This window comes from Artibeus jamaicensis, unplaced genomic scaffold (genome assembly GCF_021234435.1).
Source record: "Artibeus jamaicensis isolate MK-2021 breed Jamaican fruit bat unplaced genomic scaffold, CSHL_Jam_final contig_432, whole genome shotgun sequence".
In the NCBI taxonomy this organism is placed as follows: domain Eukaryota; kingdom Metazoa; phylum Chordata; class Mammalia; order Chiroptera; family Phyllostomidae; genus Artibeus; species Artibeus jamaicensis.
Window position 1 is genome coordinate 6440058 of NW_026521828.1, and position 15217 is coordinate 6455274.

The following is a 15217-nucleotide window of genomic DNA, read 5'->3' on the forward strand; positions in this document are numbered from 1 at the left end:
GGTCACATTCTCTCGATGACCTCCTCCAATGATATCCGAGTAGGCTAATGCTGAAATAACCCCGAAATCTCAAAGACCCAATAGTTAATTTCTTGTATAAAATCTGTTTGCTCATGTAGTCACTGAGTGACCCAGACTCCTGCCACCTTGTGATCCTGGCACACCCTGGGGCAGGGGTCAGCAAACTATGGCTCATAGGCCAAATCTGACCTACTGCTCTCCTACATATGTTTCTGTAAATAAAGTTTTATTGGAACACAGCCTTACCCATTTATTACGTATCACCTGCGCTTTGCAGCCACTGTAGCTACAGTGGCAGTGTGGAGCACCTGCAACAGACTCCAGGGCTTGTAAACCCTAAAATGTTGGCCACAAGGATCTTTACAGGAGAAGCTTGCTGTACCTTGCCCTACAGCAGTGGCTCTTGTCTTGGATTCTGCGATTCAGCCCACAGACAGAGAAGGAGGAGAGTGGAAGGTTGGGTGGGAGGTTTTTATGAGCTATGTCTTCCATCAGTTCCACCTGTGTTTTGTTGACCAGCTCTCAGCCATGTGGCCCTGCTAGGGAAGCTGAGAAATGCAGCCCAGCAATGGCCCAGAAGGGAAATACATAGCATTTCTCCATAGACTGGCACAGTGCTAGACTCCTCCCTTCATTCCATCCTCTCTGTTTTTCAAAACAACCACTTAACATACACACTACTACTGTGCAGATGATATGCCAAAGGTTCAGAGAGGTTAAGCAACTTGCCTCAAAGCCACCCAGCATCAGAACAGTGGGAGTAAAGATTTGACAGTCAGAATACCTGGCTCTGAAACCTGTGCTATTTTGTCTGAAAAAGATTTTTAATTGTGGTAAAAGACATGTAAAATATGCCATTTCAACAATCTTTAAATATAGCTCAGTGGCATATGAAATATATTTTTGAATGGGGGAAGATTCCTAGATTTGGTAAGAATTTTAAAAGCTTGGGGCTTTCGTTTCAATGAGAATCTTAACAAGTTTAGCATAATCAGGCTTATCTAGGTAATCACCTTAAACCCAATGCTACCACAAAACTTCCGAGTTCCAGTTCTGGTTTGTTTATTGGTGCCAGCATTGATCTCGACTGCTATCACCCACCTACAAAGTGACAGGGGCTAATTTGGGAGTGAAATGACTCCTTTAAGCTTTCCCCATGCTACATGAACTAAGGAATGTGTTGTGGCAGTTCAGAAAGAGAGAAAAGTGGTAGGACAATGGAGATATGATTATATAGACACACCACGCCCTGGGGAACCCACTTTATCGAATTCAGAACCACACTGATGTTTGCGTGGCAATTTAGTGCCCATGAAACAGTGTCATCTGACACATTTTATTGTTGTTTATGTATAAATCTTTGGTTTTGTGGCATTTTTCTTTTTCATGAACTTTGACATTGGGTTTCACAGTTGTTTGAGTGTTATATACATAAAGTATTTATTCCTAGTTTTATGCTTGTGCATATTTAAGAAGATAGTAAAATTAATTTAAATAAAAACATGAGAGGGCCAGGGAAGATTTTCTCTTTAAAAGGTATGTGTATATGTCTCAAGTTTATAAGAGTTCATCCCCCACCCCCAAAAAAGATAGTTCCCTTTTACAAAAGACTTCAATTTGAATTAGGAAACTGTATCAGTCAGGACAGGCTAAGGTAAGCTGCAGTAACAAGCAATCCCCCGGTTTGTGCCTTAATCCACTTGCTTGCATTAAATCAATTACGTATTAGTAAAGAGCTCTGCTTATCATGATCATGACCGCAGGACCCAAACTGATGGATCTACCTTCAGTAATACTTCTGGTTGGGGCTTCTCTGACCTCTGGGTAAAATGCTCTGGCTCAGGTAAGTCTGATGACACACCTGACTTCAGGGAGAGGACTACAATCATTGTTGGGTGCCTAGAGGAGGGAGAAACCAGGAATCAGTTGGTAGCAATAAAGTCTGGCCCAAGAAGCATCCTGCATCTTTCTGTAAAGGAGTGCCCTGTGGCCTGGTTTCAACACTTTCTATTTCCTAGTAAAGTTGCAAAGAACTTTCTTAATTTCATAGGAATCTGTGGCTCTTGGGTCCCAGCCAGACCCTGGTGCATACCAGCCACGTGCAGAGCTAATGCTCAGCTCCTCCCCTGTGACATGGGGGAGAGATGTCGGGTGCACAGTTTGTTGTGTCAAAGTAACAACTCATGTGAAACCTCTCCGTCAATGGTAAGTTGTTAGCCAGATCAAGGTAACAGTGTCGGTTCTGGCAATCAGTCATGCCACACTAAGGAGCAAGAACAGATGGTAATGATTTCACCCTACGTACTCGTCATACAATCAATATTTTCTCACGAAAGTTTCCTAAAAACTCACAAGGAATTTCCTTAGGTGACCTGATAATGGAACCTGAAAAGAACAGTTCTCCAATAAAAAGGCCATTTTTTCCTCTTGGCTGGAAAGTGACAAAGTATTTTACATGACCCCCAAATCTATATAGCCCACTCTTCTAGCAGATTCCCACATTAAAAAAAAATTAAGGTTGAAGAAAAGAAGCACTAGCTATCTTGCCTAAGAAGTGGCTGCTTTGAGTTGGGATCAGTGTGGAAAAATGAAAAATGTTTCACAGAACCGTGCTGAGGACAGAAATGCAGGGAGAGCCTTCCACTGCGGCATTGATTCCTGAAACTGTTACCACGCAAGTATTTCGGGATTCTCGCTTTGTGGATAGAACTGATGACATCCTGATCTTGTCCAACACTCTTATTTTCCATAGGAAGGAGGTTAAGGTCTAGAAAATTTAAATGACTTGCTCTTCCTGAAGCACAAGTTGCTGAGTCAAGCATTTTCCCCTTTGCCAACCTGAAATTACAGAAATGAACACAATGGAGGAAGAAGTGTCTCTTCCGTATAATCGCTAGTGACCTCTTAGAATCTGCGTCTGTGAAAGTCCCTGCACTGTGCACCCGGGAGCGGGCTAAAGGCTCACTGGAAATTCTTTCGGGGCTCCAGCAATCATTCTGAGATTCCTTCTCTCAGCATTTCTACAGGAAGTGTATGAACTGACTAAGAAAACGAGAAACAGATTTCAGATGGACTAACTTCATTATGTGATTATTCTACTTAATTAGATGTGAAAGTCTACTTTTTTACTCTAGACGAATTTTCAAATTGTCCACCCAAAATATGTCTTCCGAGGCATGTTCGTCAGAGAGGGTTGGGATTTATGCTCTGGGGTTCGAGGTAACGGAAGATCACGTCCCATTCAGGCAGAACGTCTTCTGTGCTAGAAGGGTCTCCATTCCACATTATCTTTGCAAAGAGTGGCAGGTGGAAGGAAACTTTGTCGGGGGGGGGGGGGGTCACCTGCAGCCGTGGTGCGGACACAGGGGTTCAAAGCTTCTGCCTATACACAATACATACTACTTCTGCTGACTTCTCATTTGTCAAAGCAAATCACGGGGTCACTTCTAAATGCAGAGGGATCAGAAGACTTCAAACTTACAATGCACGCAGAAGAAGAAAAATCAGTTCTGGTGAGCATATCTAATGGCTACCGTACTAGGAATAAAAAAGGAGAAAAAAGAACTCCTCCCCCCAAATGACACAAAGCCAGTGTCTCATACCAGCAATGGAATCAGATCCACCATCAGGAAAATAAAGTACCTGTCAGCTCTAAAATAAAATTGCTGAACACATTATTTGCTACAGGTAAGATTTCCTGAGTTCATGTCTTCATCTTTCTACAGGAGTATTGCATAGAATGGGAGGCAGGTACAAATGAACTAAACCAAACTGGGGCTGTGATGAAATTTCTAGAAAGTCATTATGGGCCAACACAATGGGTAAGCACATTTGTGCTTTTTGTGGATTTCATTAGCCTTATTTCTCTAAGGAGAAATCTCCTCTTTATGACATGAATATACTAGTCAACAATCTTTCTAAAATAATTTAATAGTAGGAAAGTTATAGCCTACTCAAGTAGAAAAATTTTCACTTAAATTGGTAATAGAAGTGATTGTTTAATGGGTCACTCTAAAAAGAGACCCCGAGCCTTTAAAACTTAGCCTTTTGGGGAAATGTCTGAACGTCTGAAATATGTTTAAATAACCCTCATTTGTTTCTTGTATTTGGGCATAATCATTTGCTTAGATACATATTTTTAAACTTTTAGTATGTTACTAGCAACAAAGTGTTTCAAGTGGGGAAAACTCAAACTAGCTTAGAATGTTCCCTACATTAAAAAATAGAGTTTTGGACTTTCCAGAATAATAAGCATTTTTATAGTCTTTAAATCTTTCTTGGTTAAAATCTACTGAGCAGGAGGAAAGGGCAAGAGTCAAAGTCTGCTAATTTACTGTTTAATTATATCTTTTCCCCCTGCCCCTCAAAATTTTGTAACAGCAGGGTTAACATTAACACCCCAACCACAACCAACTCAACATATTTTATGACATAGTTTATGTCCAAGATGTAAATGAAGTTATAACAGTGAGATCATTTTGTACAGAGGTCACAGTAAGTTTTGGGTGAGTAGGGGTAAGTCAGTTTTGTGTTTTGCGCTTTAGTTGTTAAAACTATCCTGAATAATTATATGACAGTAAACTTTTATTGAATATGGGCCACTGTAAGAGGGGCTCTATCAAGTCCTTCACAATTTTTCCTCATTTAATCCTCACGGCAAACCTATTTTCACACATGAGGAAATTGAGGATGAAGTGACTGGACCAAGGTCACCTAGCTGGTTAGTAATGGAACACTCTTTGGGGATGAATCTTTGTGGTAACCTTTCAATCAAGGCATCTGATAGCTGCAGCATTTTTCTAGCCCAATTCTGTCAGAGAAGAAAGAATTTAAATTGGCAGTGGTTCATTTATTCATAAATATACATGTGGCCACTCTGACTGGTCCTGTCTTAAAGCTTGTGGATATAGAGCTGAATAAGTCTGCAAGACTTAGAACTTAAGAATAGTCAGCCATGGAATCAGACAGAGTCCAGTGGGTTGGGCTCTACAATGTGACCTTTCACAGGGACTCTCTAGCCTCGACTGCAGCCTGGAAAATTATTATATATTGGTTTTTCTGGGAAAATTAAATGAGATAATGAACGGAAGCGCTTAGTAGGGCACATTGCATAAGATGCTTCCTAGTATGTGCTCAATACACACTAGGTTTTATTGTCATTATTTGTGTTGTCATTACTATATGACAATCATATAATTATGATTATGCCCAAACAACAGTAGTCATTGTTGGGAACTCCCCCGGCTGGGGAGGGGAGAGAGGCATTTAAATAATATTTCCTGTCCAGCGTGATATGAATACTAGGGAAATTGGGGAAGGCACTAATGATGCCTAGGAGGAATTTGTACAAGTTTCACAAAAGAGGTACCCTTTGAACGGGTGGCTGTAAGGGGAGGGAGCCGAACTCTCCAAGTGGAGAAGGGTGTAGCCATCCCAGTCCCCTGAACCAAGATACAGCGGCCAGGCGTTTTCGGGGAGCCTGGAGGCTCCTGCAAAGTGGGGCACCGGGGTATCGCAAGGTGGCGCTGTGGCTCCACCAAAGGAGAAGATTCGCGCACCCGCGGGTCTCACGCCCGGGGTGGCTTTCGAGAGGCTGAGTGAGGCTGTGCTGGTGGGTTTGGCACCATGGTCTTACGGCCACCAAATAATGACAGTGATAAAGATAATAAATGCCTAAGCAAATAATCCGGAAGCGGTCTCCTTGAGGACACACGGCATCGATAATCAGAAACTGTCCGCAAGGACCAATTAAGGGTGCGGAACTGTCCAGCAGGGATCATTGCGAGCCTCGTCTCGGTCATCCGTGGGGCCCCAGTGGGAACCCCTTCGCCTGACCCTCGCTGAGATGGCAGCTAACCTGCGGCAGCCGGGCGAGTCCCACGCCCCGCAGGCAGTCGCTGCTCCTTGCAGGCCGACCGAGCAAGTTTCGACGCCGGCCCTGGGGCGATAAGTCTGCGATCTCCTTGCACCTAGCCTTTAACGCAGACCGAGATTTTAGGAACTTCCTTGCTGCATTTCACTTGCACAAACGGACACACACGATTCACGTGTGAGCGGAGGCTCACCCACTGGTGTAAAATACTCTCGCGCACACCTGTATTTCTGCACACGCACGCCCCCTCACATAAACAAGATGCGTGACATGCACACATGATACACATACACATGTGCTCACATTTGTGTGCAACAATCCTCCTCAAGCAAACGCCCACACATGCACCCAAGCGCGCTGTCACCCACACAGGCTCCTACTGCATGGGCGCACAAATATGCAGCCACTCTTCCATCGCACCAGACTATATGCACGCTCACACCACACACATCTCGGTAGCTGACAAGGACCTTCCAGCGGTGAGCCATGCGCAAATACCCAGTGACCGGGGCAACTCAAGCTTCTGTGCTCAGCTGTGCCTCTGTTCTCGCCCTTCTCCACAAGCAAACAGACCTCCTCCTCCAAATCTTCGCTGGCCTCAGTTTCTTGCAGACGGGTTTGCCTTACTGAAGGGACGCTAATTTCCAAACGGCCTGGAGCTCCCTTCTCCCACCCTGTAACTCCCGTCTCCACCCTGGAGCCTTCTTCGGCCAAGGGGGAGAGCAAGGGCCCTTCCCTGATTATTCCCCAACCGTACGGTTCGGAGGGCTGCTGGGAAGGGCCAGGGTGAGGTACCGTCGCGCCCTGCCATACCCGTTGATGGGGAGATACTTTCCGGCAGTGTCCTAACTGTATTCTCTCCGCTCAGAATAACCTTAGCTTTTAGCTATTTATGGTAATGCCAAGGCCATATGGTCTCCCTCCATTAAGGCGCATCCGCAGATGTCCAGGTTTCTGCCCTCTGACGGGCGTCGCAGGCGTCCCCGCGAAGTCTTTGTGTTTAGTCTACTTCAGTCAGGCGACTTTGCCTGCGCCTGGAGCTCCAAGACCTCAGCTAGGAGTGGGAGAAAAGGATGGCTGGAGTTCACAAAGCAAAATGCGGCACAGCCAGGGCTGGAGCTGACGCAGCCTCTTCCCGGGAGGCCAGGAGTGCCATGCGCCTACGTCTGATCGCAAGGATGAGCGTCCAGTCCTCTAATTAGGACTTTGCACGACCCTCTCCCGTCCTCTCTCCCGTCTGCTGCCTGCCCTCAGGAGGCAGCTGCCCCCAAGCTCCTTTGTCATCGGGAAACCCAGGGACTTGAGACCTGAAGGGATCTATGAATGCTGGGGGGGGGGGGGGGCAGGCACGGGGCGAATGCGGGAGATGGGCGCAACCGCTGATTGAGTGGTTCGGAGCCAAGGTGAAGGGCACAGGCTCTGGAGTAATTTCGGCGCAGCGACTTTATTAGCAGTGTGGTCCTGCACAGGTCGATTCATTTCAAACATAGGGCGTCAGCTTCCTCACCTGTAAAAAGGGGGAGTGTTCTTACCTGCCTTCTTGGTCTGTTTTGGGAACTCAGTGAGTTTATGCCCGTAAAGCCTTCAACAAATGAGATCTATTATTATCTGGGGTCCGCCCAGGGGAAACCCGAGAGGCACGCTCCGGGAAAGGTTTGTTCGAACCCCGTGCCCCAAGCCCTCGTCCTAGGCAGATTTAGGGGCTCCTAAGTCCCAGTCTGATCCCCACGGTATTGTATGCCGGCTCTCTATCGTTTAGCTACCAGGAAATTTGTCCTTTCCTGGGCCCCAGTCTCCCGGTCTGTACTACAGGGAAAGGTGCGCTCCCAGGGGCTGGAAGTATCGGTCACACAGGGCGAGTAAAGGGAAACTTCTCTGCAGCGTTGGCGGGACGAGGGTCGAGAAAATCGAGATCAGGTCGGGGAAACCCTCCCTTTTCTTTGCCACTTGCCAGAGATGGCTGAGAGCCAGGAGGAGGAACAGACAGATTTCCCGTGCAATATTGTCCTGGGACTCCTATGAGTTCCCGGAAGGCGGCGGGTAGAGAGGTCTTGGAGGGGGCAGGGGTGGCGGCCGGGTTTTGCCCGAGGGCCACAGGACCCTGTCGCTCCGCCATCCCGCTGGTGTCTGGGTGCCTCCCGGGCGGCGGGGGGGGGGCGCCCTGTGGGACTGTGTTGCATTCAAGGCCTCACTTTCCCAAGGCTTCCCCGCTGCCGCTGACTCCCAACCCTCTCCTCCTGCGGGCAGCGCCTTGGCCAATGCCCAGCCGTGGCCGCAACTCCAGGCTGCCAGTCGGAGCCTTCGGCGCAGGCTGCGTGCAGAGGGACTTTGCGCCTTTGGCCTCCCTCCTCCCCATCTTTCCCTTTGCGTTCTTCTCGGCATTGAAGCGGGAGTCTTTCCTCCGGTCTCACTCTCCGCGGTCTCCGGCTAGCGGCAAACGAAAGAGGACATTTCCCGGGATAGGCGGCCCCTTCTGGGGATGCGACTTCCTACGGGAAACGGAGATGGAGGGAATTTTCTAAGTAAGAGCTCTCAAGTCTGGCCTCCTGGGGGCAGACGAGCAGAGAAGATCGCGCGTTCCCCGGGACCTCCCCGCCAATCCTAGCTCGGCTGTATTTACCTTGCCTCTGCTATTCTGGAGGGCTGGTGCGTTTCCACCTGCACCCACCCCGGTAAGTTTCTGCGTGGGCTGGTGCCCTTCAGGAAAGGGACTTGATTTCCCTCTGCCTTAAGAAGGATGGGATAGCCAAGAATGAGAAGGTTTCGAAGTTCGTTAGTGGCCTACTTTCTTGGCCGGAGCTTCCTCCAGCCAGGGAGACCCGAGGGCTGGGCACCCCTGCCCAGGATTTCGAATAATTGAGGGGGAGGGGCTGGGGCCGGCTCACTTCCACCACGGAAGAAACTCTGAGCTCAGCTGGAGACTGAACTCCAGGGGAAAACGCCAAGCCTTTCCAATTGCTCCTTCCACATATAAACCCATGTTGCTCTGTAAGGCCTGAAAATCTGCAAGTCTATCTCACCCTCCCATATGATTAGGCTGATGAGTGGGGTTGGGGATTACTGTTACGAACTACCCTAAAGTCATATTATACATATAGCAGCCTGGGCAAAGCTGTGCATACCCTGTCTGTCTTCATCAGAGATGTGATACAATGTAAAAAGGATGAAACTAGTGTCAGTACACACTTTATACCCTTCCCCCCCGCCCCCGCATGCTGTGCCTTCTGGACGTGGTGGTCACCTTACATCAGGGCTTGACAGGTGTTGAAGGGATTTTTCCAAGTTTAAAATTGGAGCCATAAGTTCAATATTCGCTAGAGGAAATTCGCCAAAAGCTGGGGTTCTGCTGGCCTGGGTTCATCCCTCTGTCTCTTTTCTACCTTCTCGTTAGTCTCCTTCTTACTTAACCATTTCTTACTTGGTGAGAAAGCCAGGTTCACAGCAAGCAAGGACACCAGAAGAAATGCTATGGATACACTCTGCTTGATTAAAATAAAGTACACCTGCCACCCCAGGTGAGGTATCTGCTGCCAGCACACAGAGGGCATTAGTCTTAGCAAAAGATTCTTGCCCCCTTTTATTTTCCCTCCTTCTATGGCCTGGCCAATGTGGAGATTACTCCCTCTCACTTAGTTCTTGGAGATGACTGGCTCTGGGGCAGGAACCAGGCTGCTGAAAGCTTCTTTCTCTGGACCAATTTCTCTTTTAAATCAGGCAGCTTTAGACCCCTCAACAAATAGGTCATTTGTGGACTGCTACTATATTCTCCTTGACCCCTCCTTCCCCAGAAATCCATCTCTTGTGCCTCACACTGATCCTGATCCTCGGAGTGGCTGGGTCTGTCCTTTGCCTAGAGCCTTTGCCACCTCCCTTTGGCATTGTGTAGTCCCTGTCACTGGGGTATGTACCTCACCAGACCCCACTTGGAGTCCTGAATACTGGTTACCTCAGAGTAAAATAGAGACGCATGCAGTTAAGGAGAGGGAGGCCTGGATCTCATGCCAGGGCTATCTGGGACTCAATCATAGGACACTGGCCTCTGCTTCCTGATGCCTTTCCCTCGAAGGATCCCCTCAAAGCACGCAGGGGAAGAGACTGGCTCATTGGGGATCTTTGGGCCTTGAGGTTAAGCTTATTGTTTTGGGAAGTTTTCAGTAGTCCCAGTTTCAATTGTGCATTTAAATTCTATAGAGATGGAGAAGGTCCAACTTCCTCTTTCCTCTTTCTCTTCCCCACAAACCTACAATCCTTCAATTCTCTGTACCAACACATCCTTCTTGAGCACCTACTGTGTCCCAGGAACTGTGGCAGATGCTATGGGAATCATGATGGATCAGATAGATCTCTATAGGAGTGTCTTGGAAGAGATGGCATTGTTATGGTATCCGGGAGAGAAAGTGACTGCATGTTAGTAGTTCACATTAAATGATATGAGAGCTGGGAGGCTTTGTGAGTAAGAGAAAACAGTGTATGGAGACAGTGGCCCTGTACCCACAGGCCTGGAATAGCATCTAGTTTGGGAATCAGGAAGTGGCTCCCACTTTCCTGCTCTGCCAAGAGGACAAAGCATAACTCTTGCCTGTCTCCATTCCATCCAACATGGGCATGTGTACTTTTCCATCCCTGACCTCATGAGCTTCCTAAATCATAGGGCCAAGCAAGGCCAGCAGAACGGGGACCTGGATTTCTGGCAAAGAATTTCCCCGAAGGAGTCCTTAGCAGATTTGGCTGCAGTCAGGGAGTTCCTTTGAGGGCAATGAAACAGAAGTTCACCATGTGCTTATTAGAGGTTACAACCTGCTAAAAAATGATGGGGCACATTACCTAGAAACATCTAGTTATTTCCTTTGCCAGCCACAAGCATATAATGCCAAAGGTCTGAGGTAGGAGACCATTTCTTCTTCCCTTCCTTCTTTCCTCCATCTCTGTCTTGACACACGGCAGGGGCTGAAGTTGGGGAGGGTTTCAAGGCCGCCCCCCCCCCCGCCTCCATTTCAACAAAAAGAATGAGGGTGAGAGAAACCCTACACCAAATAAACAACTAATGAAAAGCGGCGTTGTTGCTTTGGTAGTTACTCTAAGGAAGACTACTTTGGGGCGGGGTTGAAGGGCTGGGGGTCGAATCTGAGTCGATTTTAAAACGCATCGTGACACAGCTGCAGGGAGAACATTCGTTCCACCGTTTACAGATCCTCGGATTACTGGAGAGAATCGAGCATTCGAGGACAGTGCCTCTAACGCCTGCGGTCTCAAGGCCAGGGTCCAAGTGAGAGCGTTTTGGAGGCCAGACTAGGGGCAGAGCCCGGGTCCCCCACTCCCCTCCCGGCGTGAAGGCAGTGCCCTCCGCGAGCTCCCAGCCCCAACCTCCAGCACCCATTTTCCACCCCACCACCCCTTCCTCAAAGCGAAGAGGTGGGCACCTGGGACGCGCATCCTGCTTTTTCTGCCCGGGATCTCCCGTCTCCTTCACTTTTGCCCCCGACGTCCCAGAACAGCGGAGCAGGACGCGGCATCCGCCCTGGGAAGGGGCAGCCTGTGCGCCTCCAGCGGGCTCAGGGTGCAGCGAGGATGCTAAACAGACCGCTAGGGCCAGGATGCGGATCCCAGCTCAAATCCTTAAGAAGAATATCTCCCTCCCCTTCCTTCTGTCCCCCTTCTCCAGCCCGGGTCTGCCCTGCTCAGCCCAGCTGCTCCCGAGCTCAACGCAGGAGCGCAGCGATCCTTCGCTCGCCACTTTACGAGGAACTTTGGCCGGCTCCCGGGAGCCGCCGGGAGACTGATGTTAATGAGGGAGCGTGGCCCTGCACTGCGAGCCAGTAGGCTCCTGAGCTGCGATTGGCTGCAGCAAGGCGGAAGAATGACGTTATGCAAATGAAGGGGCGGGTCTGCGAGGAGCCGGTCCCGCCTCCTCCCTTTGGGGTTAGTGTGCCTGTGTTTAGCTCTGGGGAGAGTCAAACTGGATTCCATAGGGAAAGCCTGCAAATCACTTCTATTTTAGCAAGGAGAAAACAGAATTTCCATCCAGCAGGGTCCACCCCTCTCTTTCTCCCTCTCCTCTCCTTCTCTTCTCTCTCTCTCCCTCCCCCCTTCCTCTCTCCCTCTTTCTCCCCCCTTCCCCCCACCCCAATCTCCCTCTCTGGTGTATCTGTCTACGGCAACCAGCGTCCTCCTCATCTACACGCACTGAAGGAAAGAAACATCTTTGGTTGGGAGAGAAGGAGGAAAAAAAAAAGAGAGGAAAAAAACTTGCCTGGTTGTGGAAAATGACACTTGAAGTAGCAAAGCCGGCAGCGCGAGTTGAGTCTATTGTTTCTTAAATTGCCATCAGGGCTTTTTTTTTTCTTCCTGCTTCTTCAAGTGAAGGGTACCTCTGCAAAAGGAAACTCCAGCCCCTCCTGCCCTCCACCGGCCTGTGATCATTACAAAAAAAAAAAAAAAAAAAGCAAAAAAAAAAAAGCGAAAAAAAAAGCACCCAAACCAAAAATTAACCAACCAAACAACCCCCAACAGCCAAGCATACATCTCATTTTTTTTTTTTATTTTGGTCTTTTCGTTGGATTTTCCCTTCTTTTTTCTCTGTCTTTTTTTCGGGTAATCGCTCAGTTTTGAGCGAGGGTTTACATTTTTAAAAAAAAATTTGCTTTCTAGCCCGCCTTGATCTTCCAGCGCGAGTTCATCGTCTCAAAAAAAAAAAAAATCTCTGGCTGGCGTTTTTCTTTCCTTTTTTTTTTTTTTAAATATTTTCAAGGGGGAGGAGATTTTCCACAAGAAAAGGTTGTTTTCATGTTTGGGATTCAGGAAAGCATCCAACGGAGTGGAAGCAGCATGAAGGAAGAGCCGCTGGGCAGCGGCATGAACGCGGTGCGGACGTGGATGCAGGGCGCCGGGGTGCTGGACGCCAACACGGCGGCGCAGAGGTGGGTACCGCTCGGGGACCGCGGCCGGGAAGGCGAGTCGCCGGCAGAGGAGAGGGGAGGCGGTGGCGGCGGCGCCGCGGGGCCTGGCCGCGCTCATCCGTCCGCCACTACGCTCGGCTCGCCTCCGGGACTCCGCGCTCCGGGGCTGCGCTGCCGTAGTCGCCTGCGCCGGAGGGCCGGGAGCTCCAGGCGAGGAGCCCACGCTTTGCCGGCGCTCTCTCCTGCCTGGTCTTTGACTGTTTTCATTTTGTTTTAAGCCAGAAGAGGCGAGAGGCGTCTCACCAGCATGATGTTAGATATCTGTTTTTATGACTGCTCTTTCTTTTCTGGCTGACCTTTCCCCTCCCTTCCTTCTTTTCTTTTCTATTTTCTTTTCTTTTCTTTCTTTCCTTCTTCCTGCCTTCCTTTTCTTTCTCCTTCCTTCCTTCCATCCTTTCCTTCCTCCTCCTTTTTTTCTTTCTTTCCTTCTTTTAAAACTTTTTCTTCTTCATTCCATTCCTCCCTTCCTCTCTTCCTTTTCTTCTTTCTTTTCTCCCCTTTCTTCATTACCTTTTCTCTTTTCCCTCTCCTCCTTCTCTCTTCCTTCCTCCCTTTCTTCATTCTTTCTTTCCTCTTCTTCCCTCACTCCTCCCTCTTCTTTCCCCTTTCTTTGCCCCATTTCCCCCCTCTTTTCTCTCTCCATTTCACGCTAGGATCTTCTCTTATTTCTCCTACCTGGTTCTCCCTCCCTCTCTCTCTTAGCTTTCAGTTTTTTCTTGGTCCACCTCGAAGAACAGCAACCCCCAACTTTAATTCTGACACCTCCTAAGAGTCTTCCTCACCCTCTGTCTGCACGGTCCCCTTCTATTCTAGCCCCTCTCCCACTGCCAGCTCCTGGGATGCTAGACTGTTGCCTGCAGGCAGGCACTGCCCTCAGAGATGGACCAGGGGAACTTTCCGGGACAACCTCACCACTTTTTCTGGGGACTCCAGGTCCCAAGTGAGAAATGGCCTCCCCCGCGCTCCCCCCTACACCCAGGCCACCAACTGGGCTTGGAGGAGTGGGAGATTTGGCGGCCCCAGGCCTTATCGGACTCAGAGAGGGCGGAAGGGGAAGAAGGAAGATGACTAATTACATCATCCTCATTTTCTCTGGGCTGCGGACAAGTGTCCCTAACACTGTTTCCATCCCCACGGAGTATAAAAATGGGGGTGGTAGGTAGTGAGAGTGAGTTGGGTAACGGGGCTTGAAGTGAAAGTGTGTGTGTATGTGTATGACACGTGCGTGTGAGTGCGTGCGCCTGAGCTGGGCAGGTCCGGCTGTCAGTGACCGCCGCCCTGTGCCCCTGGCGGCCCAGCCACTAGTCCCGAGTGGGAGCGCTCATCTCGCAGACCGGGTCCTTAGGATTTCGGAATGAGTGGATTTCTGCAGAACAGCGAAAGTTTGTCAGGACAGATCTTAAAACAAAACAAAACAAAACAAAACAAAACAAAACACCTCAGTTCCCTTTCCCACAGCGACCACCCCTGACAGCTCTGAGTTCCACCCTTAGATCCCTTTTCTCTACATGCTTTGTTGGGTGGGGTGGAGGGGGTGTTGGAGAATGTGGCTTTCTGAGGCTGGGCACCCGCGGCTGGCAGGGGCTCATGAGGTTTCCTGGAGGATGGTCGCAGCAGCAAGAAGCTGAGCATGTTCCCCATCTCTTCTCACCAACCCACAGAGCTGAGACGGAAGATTCAAGGGGGTAGCGGGTACCAAATTCCCATGCCCCTGCCTCTAAGTTGTCAATGAAGCGCTTTATTCCGCGAACGCGGGTTCGCCTCCTCCAGGGCCACTTTCCTTTCTCCCCACGTAGCGCGCGTCAGGTCGGAGTAAACGCTCACAGCATTTTACCTCCTGCGCAATACCCAAACAGAACTTTCACAGCTCTTCTGCGAGTTCGGGGGGCACGCCCTGTGCTCCGCGTGGAGGACAGGACACGCGACAACACGCACATTCCGTCGTCCGGTGGGCCCGGGGCGCCGGAGATGGCGTGGGGGGCGCCCAGTGGGCGTTTGGAGGGTAGAAGAGGCGCGTGCGTACGGGGTGACAAGGGGTCGCGAGTCCGTGTCCCGTTAATGTTAAGCCGTCTAACTCTGCGTCTTTGGCCGCAGCGGGGTGGGTCTGGCCCGGGCTCACTTTGAGAAGCAACCGCCTTCCAATCTGAGGAAATCCAACTTCTTCCACTTCGTCCTGGCCCTCTACGACAGACAGGGCCAGCCCGTGGAGATCGAGAGGACAGCCTTTGTGGGGTTCGTGGAGAAAGAAAAAGTAAGTGGGCACAACGCTGCTGCCCCTCGCCCCCGGCAGGGGAGCAGGCCCAGGCGCTTCGGGAGGCGCGCTTCTCCGCCAGTGCAAAGCATGCGTAACACATTCCTGCGCGGGGTC

At 49.6% G+C, this 15217-nt stretch overlaps 1 protein-coding gene across 8 annotated transcripts in view; it reads left to right on the plus strand.

Moving 5' to 3' along the window:
- Nucleotides 1-11832: 11832 nt before the first annotated feature.
- Nucleotides 11833-15217, plus strand: part of EBF1 (EBF transcription factor 1) — a 376209-nt gene continuing 372824 nt past the window's right edge. For 4 of the 8 annotated variants that reach the window (XM_053665916.1, XM_053665917.1, XM_053665918.1 and 1 more), the window contains exons 1-2: nucleotides 11833-12810; nucleotides 14944-15100. In XM_053665916.1, coding sequence (XP_053521891.1) covers nucleotides 12677-12810; nucleotides 14944-15100 — 291 coding nt within the window. In that variant the 5' untranslated portion in view covers nucleotides 11833-12676. The remainder of the gene's footprint in view (nucleotides 12811-14943; nucleotides 15101-15217) is intronic. The other 4 variants (XM_037152248.2, XM_037152249.2, XM_037152250.2 and 1 more) reach the window with 1 other exon arrangement.